The sequence below is a fragment of the Chiroxiphia lanceolata genome, chromosome 12, assembly GCF_009829145.1.
Source record: "Chiroxiphia lanceolata isolate bChiLan1 chromosome 12, bChiLan1.pri, whole genome shotgun sequence".
In the NCBI taxonomy this organism is placed as follows: domain Eukaryota; kingdom Metazoa; phylum Chordata; class Aves; order Passeriformes; family Pipridae; genus Chiroxiphia; species Chiroxiphia lanceolata.
Window position 1 is genome coordinate 15,799,978 of NC_045648.1, and position 15,476 is coordinate 15,815,453.

Sequence of the window (15,476 nt, forward strand, 5' to 3'; positions counted from 1 at the left end):
CACGGGGTGAACATCAGCTCTGAAGAGATGGATGGAGCCAGTTTTGGAGGGTCTCTAAAGCAGCAATTGTCTTCACCAAAATACCTCCACTGGGAGCTTCTCCACCCAAACTCTGGCCCCAAGAAAAGGAACCCCTTACCAGTCAAAATCCCAAGCACGTCTTCAAAGCACAAGGCTGGGACCAGCCCACAATGTCCCATCCTAGCTCTGCCCCACATCAAGAAATGTCCCTAAAAGAGTTTACACCCATCTCCTGTTGGGCTTGGACCCAGCAGAACTACGGGGAGATCTCACCTCTTCAAGCTGGAGTCACCCAAGCACCCCCCACCCCAATCCTCACCGTAGCATCCACCACCAAACCTCATCCCTCCCCCCAAAATGGAAAAAGGGCTAAAAAAAGGCAACTGTGCTTTGATTCTAGGTAAAGGATTCATGGGGGGGCCTGGGGATCCATTCCACATCCTGCTCAGGCTATAGGACCAGCACTGGAGACACCACGCAGGTGCATGTCCCTGAGTTAGAGAAAGAAGGTTCACAAAGGTGACACCAAAGCCACACTGCAAACTGTCAGACAAGCCAGTGGCAGCAAGAAGAGCTCAGAGATGTATTTTTGGGGAACACTTCTTTTTTGGTAGCTGCCACTTGGCACGGTGTGACCACCCACCGCCTCCACTGTCACGCTCTCCACCCACAGAGCCACAAGTACATTTTCACACCAGCTTTGGGGTCCAGCCACTGCAGTGCCCCCTCCCACTTACAATGTCCCCTCACCACTGCGCCACCCATAGCAGGGATCTTTACTTTGAGCACACTCAGGGCATAACCATGCAGTGTCCAGGGGGAAATTCAGGGGAAAAAATGCACCAGCAGCTTTCACCCCCCTCTCCCACAGAGGGACACGACCGAATTCACCCTCCTGGCTGCCCGAAACCGCAGCGCACGTGACCCAGAGAGGCTTTTCAGAAGAGCTGAGTCTCCAGCGGCTTCTGTTTGCCTTTCCCTTGTTTGCAGCAGCGTCGCATCTGGACGCTCGTCAGAAGAGGAGGAAAAAAAACACCCCCTCCCTCCTCCTGCTGAACAACCTCTCAATCAAAACAAAGCCGAAGCGGCAGCCAAGAGCTGGGAGGCTCTTTTGTTTAATGCTCAACATCCCCTGGCCGGCCCGGCGTGCCCAGGAGCGGGTGCAGGGGCCACGGCACGGGCAGCGAGGTGGGTGCAGAGCTGGCGACCGAGCGCCCACCGCCGCAGCCACCGAGCCCCGGGGCCAGCTCGGCCCTGCCACGGCAGCCGGTGGGGCAGGGACTGCACAGCGGCGCTGCTCCTCCGTGCACGGCCATTTTGCTGAGCGTGGCTGCTCGCCGAGAGCTGCCGCTCCCTCCCAAACACCACTGTCCCCCCAGACCAAACCCCCATCGCCAATAACCCAGGGACTGATCCAGCCTCTGGTCCCCACACTCTGGTCATGGGCCCGTCAGCACAAGCTCTTTTCTCTCCCTGGTGCAAGAAGTATTAAGCTTCCATTGCTGGCCCCCCAAATATCTTTTGGGGCTCCAAGAAGCTGCCCAGGCACCAACCACAGCCTGAGGCAAACTCGTGTGAGGTGCTCAGCCCATCCCAGAGACCCTGGAAGGTCTCAGCAGGGTTATTGCCAGTGGGTTTCATCACAATCAGCCCCCATCCCTGGAGATGTGCCCCAACACACACTGATGGCATCGGGTTCAAGGAGAGCATGTAACAGGCCTGGAAAAGGCCAAGATCCACACCAAGAAAAGGGACATTTGGGATATTCAGTTCCTGAAGCTTCACTCTGGGAAGCAGCAACCAGAGGAGCCATGGGGTCACAATAGCAAAACAAATTTTATTCAACCCATGGGCTACATCCACAGGCTTCATATCGCTGCAATGTCAGACACGGGAGTAAGGGTGACCTCGCCTGTGGACATGGCACCACAGAGCACTGGCTGACATGGAAGGGTACCTGAAAGAACTGACAGCAAAGCTTCTTCCTACACCCTGCAAAGACTTGAGGGCTGCCAAACCCTACAGTGAGATACTAGAAGAGCACAAAAGCAGAAGCAGAGGCAAGGAGGGTGAGCTGGCTGGGGCATGAACTGGCTGAGGCACCAAAGCACCTCATCAAGTCAAAACACTCCCTGCTAAAGTGTTCATTAATCCAGCCATGGAGATACAACAGAACCTCCTGGCTGAAGACGCCAAGCTCAGCATACACCTACGGACGGGGAAGTCGCCTACCCTGGGCTGAAGTCAGTGGAGGGACAGACAGTCCCTTCATCCACAGATGGAGACCAGCTTCCCTGCCCGGAACGGAAGAGGGAGAAGCACAGGGTTAAGCAGAGGACAAGCTGATGGAGTCCAAAGGTTGGGCTGAGTCATGTTGTGGCCGTTCCTGTTTCGGTCTGAGCAAGTTTCTCGCTTCCCAGGCAGGGTTTGTTGCCAGGCCAGAATGAACCTGCCCCCTTCATCCCCTGGATGCACTGCCTGGAGGAGCGTCCCTCCCGCAGCCAGCATGTACCTCCGCTCTTCATCCTTTGGACTCCACATGCAGTTTTTAGGGCACTTCCACACCTTTCAGGAGACAGGATGAGCCCAATGCCATATCCCCCATCACCACGTCCCCCATCGCACACCCTCTGTCCTCCACCCTGTCCCAGGCATCTGCCCAGCCTCAGGCTCTTCCTCAAGAAACAAAACTGTCTTCCCACCCCTTGTCATGCAGACACCTTTCTTCTCCTCGCCCACGGCTTTCCCGACCCAAAGGAAGCCATCCAGCTGCCCCCAGGAGGCTGATGAAACACAGTCAATGATTCCTAAGTGCAAAGGCAACATGTGTTCCTGCAGATCCAGACATCAAATCCCTTCTTGAAACAGGGATCAGCCCTCCAAGCTGAGCACTCACTGAGGTGGTTGTGCCTGAATATATGGCAGTAAAATGGCAGAACCTTCCTCACAGGGCATCAGCATGGACATGACAGAACGGTTTGGGTTGGAAGGGACCTTAAAGAGCAGGGCAGAGGGGCAGAATCCTCCCACCTCTACTGCCCACACTGTGGGACCAGCCCAGCAGACAGGGAGTTTCTGGGTGCCAGCTCACAAGGCTGGGACGTGTCCAGCTCCTCCTCCACCAACACCCCACCTCCATTTTACCCCTTCAGCTGCAGAGAATTTCTGCAGCTGCATTAGTGAAAGAAATAAATCTTTGATAGTAACAGCACAGCAAGTCATGCAGGGTACGACCCAAGGTCCAGCCGGCTCCAGTGCTGCCTGTGACAGCGGCCAACACAGATGGCTGTGATGGAATGTAACAGCCAAGCACGTTGAGATACTTCCCAAACCACTTCCCAAGCTCCTGTCGTCCTCATGCTTTTCCCAAGCAAAAAAGACATTGTTCTGTACAAACCCTGATGGGCTTCTCCTCCACAAACCCACCAATTGCCCCAGAGCACTGGCGGACTTTCACCATCCATAGTTTTTAGCAGCAACATTCCAGTCCATCATGTAGAACAGCATCTGCTGCTCTTCCTGGTTTCATTCACTCTGGTTCCACTGCCAGAACAGACAAGGGAACAACATAGCATCTCCAAACCACTCCTGAATTTTACAGGCTTCAGTCACCTGCCCCAGGGTCTTCCTCTCAAGTGGATATAGCCCCAAGCCATTTAGCAGCCCTTGTCCCAGAGCCATCCCATGGCTAACCATCTCCACCGCCCTTCTCTCCATACATGCTCCCCAACAGAACCTCTCCCAACTCCACTGTACCCTCCCCACCTATCCTGGTGCCTACACTGTGATCCCCACACTAAAGCAGAAATCCTCCTGGGAGCCACCAGCTGCAGACACGGCGATGTGCAAAGCTGCCCAGCCACTCTACCAACCCCAGAAAGTGTTGATGGCAATAGGGCCAAGCCATCCCAAACACACATGCTTGTGATGCTCACCCCATGTGGCTCCACAGGCACACACTGGAGACACCCGTGTGCAGCTGGCACAGCGGAGAGTGCAGACCTCCACATGCTCAAAGTTTTCCTCATTTACCCACAGAACTCCAAAGTCTTCCCCATTTACCCATCAGCCACTGTGATTACTGAGAAACAAGAAAAGAGTCCCAAAATGGCCATGTCCAGCCATGCAGCCACCCAGAGCCCAGGACCACCCAGACAGACAGCCACTCACCCTGTAGGCCATGTGCCACTGGTGGGGCTTTTTGTGCCCTTGGTGACCTGGAAGAGCAGCTTGGCCAGCTCCGCATCGCTGCCACATGTCAGCAGAGGAGCAACACAACAAACATCACCCGCAGCCCTGGCTGGCCCGGGCTGGATCGTCACCACCCGTGGGACAGAGCCCACGTACCATCGGCAGCTCCAGGAACGAGGCGGTGACTCCTGTCAGCCCTGCTCCTTGTGCTCACCCACGAGCCCATGCAGATCCCACGCTCACTGACACATTAAGGGATCCTTCTCTGCACATGATGCAACCAGAGAGAAATAAATTCCTCCAGGGGCTGCAGGGAGCCTTGGTACTCAAGGAGAAGCCAGTGGGACACAGAGTACAGTGGCCCACAGACGCCATGTGTCCCGTTGGGAGCTGAAGCTCAGCACCAGGACATCACCTTGACTGCAGAGTGACAGAGGCCAGAGAGGCCTGGACCCACTGGCACAGCCACAGCACCAAAGAAACCAAATCCCAGAGGGCACAGCAGGATGGTACCTGGAGCACAGTGGCTGCAGGTGATTTGCTGACACACGGTTCCCAGCAGCCAGGCACAGCTTGGCAGTGCCATTCCATTGCCACGTCCAGACATCAGCACATCATATGGCCAAACCACCTTCACACTAGAACCAGGAGGCATCAGCCATCACCAGTGTTGGTCCAGCAGTACAAGACACATGGTCCCATTCCCTTGCCACCCACAGTAGGACATCCTGGCACAGGAGCAGCAACGTCACCCACACCCTGACACCTTTCTTACCTTCTCCGATTTCACCTTCTTCAGCTGCCGGCATCACTTTCCCCATCCTCCAGCTCCGACTTAACTCCCAAGGGATTGAGCGCAGCTCCCGTGTCAATAGCTATACTCCCAAGCTGCTCGGCAGCAGCAGGCTCTGTCCCCTGGCCCCCATCATACTGTCCCACCCTCACTGCCAGGGCCAGGGGCTGCAGCACGCTAGACCTTCTCCACCACAGCCCCTGCCCCTCACTCCTTTCCTTCTTGCTTTTGGATGAGCCACCCTCCTTCTCTTTCTTGGAGCCGGCCACGCTGCGAGACGCCTTGGCCGACTTCTCCGAGCCCTTCGGGGTGACGGCAGGCACCAAACCACCTGAGTTCGCGCCATCCCCAGAGCGTCCTTGAGCCTCCTTCTTGCCACCAGCTCCCTCGCTGGGAGTGAACAGGGAGGACCCCGGGGTCGGCTTCCCACTGTCCTTGCCAGTCTTGCTCCTTTTTGACTTGGATTTGCCCTCCTTGCCCTGAGGGCCCGGCACTGGGCTCAAACTTGATGTTATCCGGTAGTGTCGCCACTGCGTTGGGTGCCGGGAGCCCCACCTCCTTGGAGCCCGACATTTCCAATTTCTGCTGATCCTTCTCCAAATCAGCGTCCAGGTCAATGATGAGATTCCCTACACCAATGTCATCCCCGCTGTCGTACGTCTCAACCGGGTTCGCATCAATTCCTTTCCCTCCGGAAGCTCCGCTGCTCAAGGACATCTTAGAGTTAACAACCCTCACGATTCAAGGCTCTTCCCTGTCTCCACGCCCTGGGGGTCACCTACGTCCTTGGGGGCTTCCAGTGGTCGGGGTCTGCCCAGGTGACGGCATCGCTGCTGGAAGGGAAAGCAAAGAAAACAAGGTTACGCACGAAGAGCCACAGGCAGGCAGATCTGCCTTCATTGGCAGCCGCACCTGCAGCCGGGAGAGATCTGGGCAGGGTGAAACCCCCAACCTCCCAAATCTCCCCTCGCAGAATCCTCCTGCCATCCCCCAGGCTGGGGCTGCTCGGCAGCTGCCCCCGCAGCAGCAGCCATCTGGCACCGATCCTCGATCAATACCGGCCCTGGCAGGTCACGGCTCTCAGCTCCAACAAGACATTACTCACACGTTTCCCCGCTCGCCATTTCCCTCTGAATTATCGAGCGCTGCCTGGGAGGGAGAATTGATTCCCTCCTGCCGATGCCACCCGGAGGGAGGGCTCCTCTCCACACAGCCTTGCTGTGAGGGACGAGAGCCGCTCGCCAGGGAAGCAGAGTGCCTCAGTGGGAAATAAATCCCAGGCTTCAGAGTGCTTGTGACACTTGGGACGCGTCAGAGCGGTCGCCAAAGGCCAAATCGCAGGGAAGCACAGGGTTCCCATCCACACCTCAGGGCAGCACAACACAGCACGGATTTGGGATGTTTACCACCATCACCTCCACAATAAGCTTCCAGTGGGAAACCAAGACCCAGTTGTACAAGTACCGTGACAAGTTACCCACTGGGAAGGGGGCTCAGCCCTACCTGCCACGCCAGCTGACCCCCATGAGCCCAAAAATATCTCCCAGCTTCCCAGCCTCCTCACCCCAGAGGGAAACAAAAAAGACACCACACGAACCTGAACAGCTACAGAGTCATGGCAATTACCCTGACGAGACATAATTAACACATGTAACAGCTTCTTCCCAGCACCATCCAGCCAGGCCGCCTGCGCTCCAGAACCCTCAAGAAATCCTTGACCACCCATTTGGATGAGGCTCCTCTCCAGGAGCACTGTCCTCCCCTTCCCCACCAAGCTCCGAGCCTGCTGGCTCCTGGTACTATTTACGAGCAACACTTCAAAACAGGTGACTTGAAGAGAAATGAGAAGGGAAGGGGAAAAAAAACACACACACACACAAATTTCTTCAAACCCCAGCAGGCAGGAGCCTGGAAAGCAGCTTCACGGTGCGTTTCCAGAGATGCAAACACTGTAAAAATGCCAGGGATTCTTTCATCAGCCAGGCTGCCGCAGCCAGACCATTTTCCATCTGCTCCCCACAGCATCCTCGGCTCTGTACAGCTAATAATCCGCTCTCTGACAGGTCATTACGGAGATTTTTAACCCTAGGAGCTGGGGGCTTGCGTGCAAGCTGGAAATGAAAAGCACTGACCTCTCATTTCAGCAGCAGGGAAAGTGCCGAATCAGGATATCACTTTGTGCACCGGAGTCACTAACGGCTTCCCAAAGCTGCCCTGCGTGTTTCTACTATTACCTCCTCCTCCTCTTCCTGCCCCAGGACCTGCTCCCCAGTCCCAAGCCAGGGTGTCCAGCCCAACCCCAACAACCTGTCTCTTCGGAGCCTCTCTCCAAACCGCCGGTGGGGCCAGCAATTGGCAGCGACCACCTCACCTCTGCATGGCACAGCCATCTCTTTGTGCCATGGATCTACAACAATCCCTTTGTGCAGATGGGCAAAGATGGTAACAAGACGGATGAACCAGATTTTTGGCTCGTAACAGCCCCTTCCCAGCCCTAAGTTGAGGCATGGCATCCAGGAACAACCCCAATGGACAGGTGGACACAGCGCTGATGTGCAGGACCAACACACAGGAGCTGCTGGGAGAGGATGAGGCTCAGCCTCCAAATCCAAGAATTGCCAACCCAAGGTTGGAGCAGGCAAAGGGTCACAGCCAGCTCGGATCAGAAGGACAAAGGACAAGGATCTGACCTCGTAGTGGCAGAAAAGCAATGGACAATCCGCAGGGTTGTATTGCGACAGGCACAGCATCTACCGCTCCATGCAACAACTCCACGATGCCGGCTCGGCCGGCTCTCCGCTCCCACCAGGGAATTCACCTTGCTGTTCCAAACGTGCAGATACACACGCACACACATCTCCATAAATATTATTTATACATGTGGAATAAGGAGAGCAGATGAGCGGGACTTGGGTCTGAAACTCTGCAAGCAGCAGCAGTTTTTGCCAATTCCTACCACAACAAAAGGAAGAAGGAGCCCAGAAGTCCACTGAGTCCTCGGCAATTAGAGAGCTAGGAACAATCAAAGGGTTAGAAAACAAGAGGAGCAAAAACCCTCACCCTACAGAGGAGGCGCCGAGGGAGCCCAGGCTCTGCTAATGCAGAGGGAAGGGAATCACAAACAGGCCGGACAGGAACATGCTGGATTGGCAAGAGCCGGGGGAAGGCTCGTCATGCCAAGAGCAGGGCAGGGAGCTCATGACGTGCCACAACGGGAAGAGGGACTGGAGCAGGGATGGGCCCTTTCCAGCCCTAGACTGAAGGCTGGGACCCCATTTACATGATGTGGGGGGACCCCCTGAACATCCTCAATTGCATGTGGCTCTAAAAAATTCCCCACCGCTCTAAAACCCCCTCCCTGAAACTTCCAATTCCCCATTTCTCTTCTCCACTCTTGCAGGCTCTACCTTGCAGCTGAAGGAGCGTTTTGGGTCCCTCTCCCAAGGCAGACCCCCAGGGATTCCCAACCTACCCTGTCATCATTATTTTGGTAGATGGGGAACCCTGGCTCCCACAGCCCGCGTCCCAGAGAAAGAGGTGCCTTTCCCACTGCCTGCTTCGCCCAAGCTGGAGAAGTGCCGGGTTCTATCCAGATCCTCCCTGCTCTCCTGCTGGGCGGTGTAACGCCACCATAAATCATGGCATCTCAGAAAACAGAGCGAGGAGATTGATTCAGCTGTAAATGTGTCCTTCCCCTTACCTCCTGCCATCGCAGGATTGATCCCCGCGCAACATGAAAAGCATGTGCTCACTTGTTGGCCTGGAGACCTGCCAACGAAGCGTTTTAAGAGCAGTCCTGGAGCGCAGATCCTACAAGGAGACAGCTTTCTGCTTGGGAATGCTGCACACACACAGCACCAGACATGAATAATTCAGCTCCATTAGGTGCTGAGACCTCTACAATCCACATCTACGGGCTGGGACAGAGCCAAACCGTATTCAGAGACAAACCTGAAAGTTCACTTTCGGGGCTGCACACACACCTAGAGACAGCTCCTCCACCAGAACATTCGCATTCCAAAAGGCAGCGAGGAAACCGCAGGAGCCCCCTCTTTGTGCTAAAACCAGTGCAGGATGCTCAGAACCTGCCAAGCCCGCGCCACTCCAGCTTTCTCCGCCGGTTACCGGAGGCCAAGAGACCAAAGCAGGGAAGCACTGACCGCCCAAGGGCAGCAAGATGCAGGAGAAAAGCTCTTCTCCTGGCAGCAGCCAGCCCACACGTAGGGAGACTGTCTCATAGCCATGTGCTTCAGCCTGCAGCGCTCCAGGATCAGCCTCTGGTGGCTTCCAGACATGACCGACTGCAATTTTCACCCTGATTAACTTTCAGGAATGCCCGCAAGAAGGAGCAGCAAAGAGGACAGGGAAGGGGGGGAGAAAATCTGTAGGACATGGCATTTCCTCCAGCGGGGCACGAGGCAGGGAGCAGAGGGTTCGGCGAGATGCTCTCTCCAGCCAGGAGCAACCCCGGAGAGCAGACAGAGCCCTCCGCTCCCTCCTGGGTGAGGCAAAGGCAGTGGCGTGGAAGGGCTGCTGCCCCCCTCCCAACAGCTTACCAAGACCCCCAAAGGGCTCCCCACGAGCCCCCAGCCAAGGCAGCAGCACGAGGGGCCACAATGCGAGGCCCTTCCTCCCGCGGCTGGCAGCCAGCCGGCCGCTCTCCCCATCCGCTGCCTCCGCACAAGATCCCTTTTTGTTTCCTTTTACGACTAAAGAAACTCGGGGTGGTGGGGGGCAACGCGGTGCCTTCTCCGAGCTGCCGCACTCACTCCCCGCTCGGCTCCCACCACCGCGCCTGTAATCCCCCAGCTGGGCTTGTTTGGGTTGGATTTTTGTTAAGTAACTCCCATGTCTTTTCTGCAGATTTCTTTTTAAGATGTTCCCTCTCTCCCCGCCCCCTCTCTCTAGAGCTGGGGGAGAGGGAAGAGAAAAAAAAAAGAGAGAGAGAAAAAAAGAGAAATGTTGAACGCGAGCCAGCTGGCACGAACAAGAGGAGACGGAGAAATCTGCACAAAGGAGCTTCCTCACTCACTTGCTGCTTTCAGCTCAAGAAATCACGCAGGGGAGGAGGGTTCGCTCTCCCCCAGACATCAGTCAGGCCGTAGCAGACAAAGGAGATTTGCCATGACACCCTCCAGAACTGCCACCCAACGTGGGCAGGATCCCTCCACCGCCTGCGCCCGGCGGGAGTCCGAGCTGTTGCAAAACACGCTGAAGCATAGGGCTTCAAAACAAGCTGTTCAATGTGGAATTAAGCAAGATTTTGAATGGAGGAGCTGCGCTCCCGCCTCCGCGCTCACACAAGGCGCCGGGAGAACTTCGGTGGCTCTCGGGGCTGAGTGGGACGGCGCCGGCAAGCTGCCAGGAGGGAGAAGGCTGAACCCAATTTGAATAAAATGGAGCCACCCTTCTTTTTTTAATATGGAGGTGCACCCCACTAAGACTACATGTTCCAGCATGCACTGCAGCCAGAGCACCGGGAGAGACACTGCCAAACTTAGGCCGGGACTCCCAAGTTTCTGTAGGCTGAGCCTTGACACTGGAGATGAACCTGACACAGGGCAGCACTCAAGTGATGAGTCATTTGTTGGCATTCTTGAGAAAAGCCTGAAATATTTCAGTCCAAGCATGACAAAAGCAGAACAGAAGAGGTCACTGGAAGAGGCTGGAGATGGAGGAAGGTGGAAAGGTGAGCAGAGCTTTGGTGTTGGAGCAGCCAGGCAATCACCCTACCTGGAGGGAAGCTCTGGAGATCTATCAGCCATAACACCCAACTGCTCCCAAATACACACTCAGGCATCCACTTTGCATTCTTCATCAGGCAAAAGATGCATCTAGGATCAAAATTCAACCTCACACCCACCCCCGTCTACCCCTGACCTTAAAACACAGCCTTTATAGCAATGTTCAGGACAACTACGGCACACAACAACATTCAGCAAAGCTGTCAATACAAAAGATGTGTGCGCAGTGCCAGTGTTTGATGAAAATACAAGATTAGCTAAAGCTCAGTGTTTGCTTCTTATTGACACTTTTTTAACCTCAACACCATGAGGAACTTGACCTAGGGCTGAAAAACCCAACATTGTTGAACACGGCTGACAGGTAAAGCCACTCTTGCCAGAATCCCTCACTTCCCTCAACTCCCAACAGGCCACATGCAGCCCCAATACAAGAGACACACAGAAAGGGGGAATACAAAGACAGGCAAACATTTCAGGTTTTCCTTTATATCGTGGAACAGGGAAAACTGGAACAAGTACCTCTTTAATCCTCCTGTCAGTCTTGGAAGTGTCATCACCAAAGTCCCAATTTTTTGCCTGTTCGTGCCTCGAGAGCCCAGGGTTCTTCAGATTTGCAAGTATTTGATTTTGATGTCTCTCAACTTGTGTGTTTTTTTAAGGTACCTACTTCTGTACTGAATGAAACGTGGCTCACATTTCCTCTGCCAACTCACAAGGAAGTCCAAGAGCTTCATGTTTCAAGAAAACCATTGGTGAGAGAACCATCACACAACTGCATGGTGTTCAGCTCAAGCAGGAGGCACATCCATACCTACAGGCCCACAGGAAGGCACCAAACACTCCACTCCATTCCCATGAAGGACAGCAGGCAAACAGCACCTTCTTGGAATGCCTGCTCACTCTCCACCAAATTGTGCTGCTGGAGTCACTTCTCCATTGGGAAGCTGAGCAAGAACCATCGTTCCACACAAGTGTGAACATACATGTCAGCATGACTCAGGTCACAGAACGTAGAGCAGACCAGGTTGTAAGGGACCTTGAAAGGTCACCCTGCCCAATCTTTCACAGGAAAGGGAGCCCAGGTGAGATTATACCACCCCGTCCAGTCGTATCTTGAAAACCTCCAGCCACATGGACTCTACCGTATCCCAGAGAGGGTGGTTTCATTGAATGGTTGTTCTCACTATAAAAAATTACTTTCTTATGTTGAGATGAAACCTCTCCTGGCACAATTTGTACCTGTTGCCCCTTGGCTTCTCCATGTGGCTCCTCTTTGTAGCTGCCCTTAAGTCCAGCAATGTTTCTGCATCCACAGCCCTCCTACAGAGAGCTGAGGACTCTCCTGCCAGGCAGGAGCCAGGTTTGCATGGAAGGCCACAGTGCTGGGATAACTCAGTGGCACAGACTGGAGGAGCATCAAGCACAGCATGAGCAGGCAAGAGCCATGCCAGTGCTTTGTTACAGCTCTGACAGCACTGCCCTGTCGCTTCCCAAGCCTCTGCCATGGAATGAGCAGGGAGCAGCAAGGCTCAGGCTCTGGATGCTGGCTGGATCACAGCCTGCTTATCTAAGAACGCCAGGCTAGGTGTCTTCCAGCAAGCATGACCTTGCAGACTCCAAAATCTCTGGCAGGTGAAAATGGCCAAGAGCCTTCTCAGCACCTCAGCACCCATATCCTCAAGCACAAACTGCTGCCCAGTGCTCTAAACATTCAGCTGTACTGGGAAAGAGGAACTGAAAAACCTGCATGCGTGGGAGAAAAAGCATTTGATGGTTAAAATAACGGAGCAGCTTCCTTCCTGCAAGTTCAGCTCTCAGACCTATCCTGAATTAGGGACACCCAGCAGGATTTTCCCCTCACTGTTGTGTCTGCACGCTGGAGGACACCCCTGTGTAACTGCAGTGCCCGGACCTGCACACGATGGCTTAACACTAACTAGAAACACAGCCCCATCTTCACCCAAAACCTGCATCTCCCACTTTCTCCATGATCCCCACGTGCCACCCTCTGGGTGTCACGGCGTCACCGGCACACGGCACCCAGCAGGGGCCCAGCAGGCACGGGCAGTGCCACAGGAGCGGAGGGGCGTCACCACAGAGTTTGGCTGCCGAAGGCTGACACACGGACCGTTGGCAGCTACGTGGTGGCAAAAGCAAAAAGCAACACTGCGAGCAATAACCAGCCAGGATTAACTCGGAATCGCTTTGGATCAGCCTGCCCCAGACAAGCCAGTGCATTCCAGCAGCACCAGACACAGTCCTGGTGCTCCCCTACCCACACAAAGCCCATTCGTGTTGAGCCCAGCCAGCCATGTCACTGCTGGCTGGTGCCAAAAACAACATTAAACACTCAAAACAGGATGTCTGAGCCAATCTGTTTGGCACTGCAATGCTTCTCATAGGGACAAACCTAGGGGCTGATTGTCCCTTGAGCAGAGAGCTGGTTTCCACTGGGAAAGCCGAGCAGCCATGTGGATTTAAAAACCAGTCCATTTACACCCTTGCTAACCCCAGCACAGAAGGGAACTGATTTACAAGAGGCTTAGAGGTGTCTGAACTGGTGACCTGTCCTCACACACAGCCCAGACAAGGGTAGAGAGCACATAAAAATAACCCAAAAGGCTCCCAAACTTCAGAGCTCTGCACAGGCTGGAAGATCGCCAGCAGCGAGAGGAAGCAGCAAGATGGATGTGACCAGGAAAGATCCCTGCAGCATCAGTCACGGAGATGGGAAGAAAGAAGAGCTGGCGAAGACCAAAGACAATCAAGGGGCATAAATAACTGCTGGAGTGAGTACTGGAAAAGGGAGCTCATCCTTTTCCCCTGCACACCCAAAGCCGTTAGCAGGGATGTGGGAAGGCACCCGGGGTTATTGGCATCATCATGAGCTCAGGGTGTTGGGCACCAGTGAACAGGCCATTTGTCCCTTTTCCTTCCAGGGCTCTGGAGGCAGGGAAGCTCCTCCACTTGCTCCTGGTCTCCCTGCCATCCTCCTGCCCCATGGTGGGCCCAGTCCCAAGCTGGGTTCACATGGTTGCAGACACACAGGTTTCCAACAAGGATCACCCTCCATGGAGGTACAGCAGGAACAGGAAACCACTTGCTGTGCTGCCACTCTGTGCCAAAGTCAACGTCTCTTTTCCATCTTCTCCATCCAAAGGAAGAGCACTGGAGTGATCCCAGCTGAGTGGTGTCTCCCAGCCACAGCTCTAGTTTGACAGCACAGTTTGGAGAGGACAGGCAGCCACTGGCTTGCTTGCTCCCAGGGAAGGGAGAGCTTCTGGGCTTTATTTCCTCTATTTTTCCCTTTAGGAGCAGAGCACGCAGCCAGCCTTGGCTGTTTCCCAGCCTTCAGAAGAGGACGAACATCTCTCTGCCGCTCCAAAACCGAAGGAGCTGCCACTTCACCTATTAATGCCTTTAATTCCCTTCATTCGATAACCAATTAGGGCACCTTGGCTCCCTGAGCTGAGGCTCCGTTTGCAGCCAGGCCGGTGTGTGCAGCTGTAATCGCTCTTCCTGTCACACCATCAGCCTGGGAACACTTTGGGAAAAAACCAACCAGACTGTGAAGTAAAGGAGGAGGGAAGGCGGACGCAGACAGGGACAAATGCAAGCAGAGCGAGTACCATGCCGAGAAATCCCCTTTTTTTTCCCTGGGAGGGATAATAAATAGGTGTATCTCCTAGATTAATACGGCACATTTGCAGAGCTCTGATATCCATCAGAAAGTTGCTAATTCGCGCTAATGACCCATTGCAAATTGCCAAATTTTGTGAATTAGCCAGCATGTACAGGAATACAATAAAACCCAGCCAGAACCATGTATCAAAGCGGGCTGGGCTTATTTGGGAAGTCCTAGTGTACTTGGAATTACTTGTGGTGATGGATACAGAGGGAAGCTGCAAATTAGATGTGAAATCCCCTCAAAAATAAACAGGAAACCCTCAGGACAAGAAGAAATTTCCCCATGGCTGCTAAACCTTTAGGGAAGGAGTAGTAATTCTCCTGGAGATGAGCAAGACTCTCCACCCACTGGATTCATGGCGAAGTCATTACACACCTCATTTTCACTCCTTTAAGGCTGTACAGCACAATCCTCTAGATCCACCCTTCATCCCTTTGAAGAAGCACAGGGAAAACTCCAAGCCAAATCTTTGGACCCACCTGAACCAGGAATGCTCTGTTTAATCCAAACTACAAACAGGCTCAGCAAAGTCACTAAAATCAATTTTGTTATCAATAAATCAGTGTGACCAAGTCGCACATGATGTAGCACTGTACAGAGATCTCATCCTTCCAGCCATTGGAAGAGTGGTTGAGCAGCCCAGGAACTGCTTGGAAGGAAAATTTGATGCCACAAAACCTTTCTGTGCTCAGGGAAAGAGCAGCATAAAGTCACAACATTATCTTCCCCTTTTCCTTCTTTCTTACACCATGCATAAGGCAATGAATTGTAGAAGTTGAGCATTTAATGTTTAAATACAAAATACCAAGGTTCTCCTGAAATCATCCTTGTTCATCCACAAAAAAATGCACTTGCATCCTTTCATACCCCCTCACACCACATCTGAGCTGACGCTCAGCAGCTACGTCAGTGGGTTTTGTGCGTGTGAAGGACACTCAGCTGCAGTGAAAACAAAACAACCTCTTGGGCTCATCTCAAAAACTGATTTTCCATCCAAATGCAGAAGGGAATCGGTTTCCTTTAAAGAAGTTATATAAAG

The 15,476-nt window shown here is 53.9% G+C and overlaps 1 protein-coding gene across 1 annotated transcript in view; it reads right to left on the reverse strand.

The window, feature by feature from the left end:
- Positions 1–15,476, reverse strand: part of ZNF609 (zinc finger protein 609) — an 86,899-nt gene that overhangs the window by 67,205 nt on the left and 4,218 nt on the right. Inside the window, 3 exon segments of the mRNA XM_032700739.1 lie at positions 4,988–5,022; positions 5,025–5,506; positions 5,508–5,838. Coding sequence (XP_032556630.1) covers positions 4,988–5,022; positions 5,025–5,506; positions 5,508–5,722 — 732 coding nt within the window. The 5' untranslated portion in view covers positions 5,723–5,838.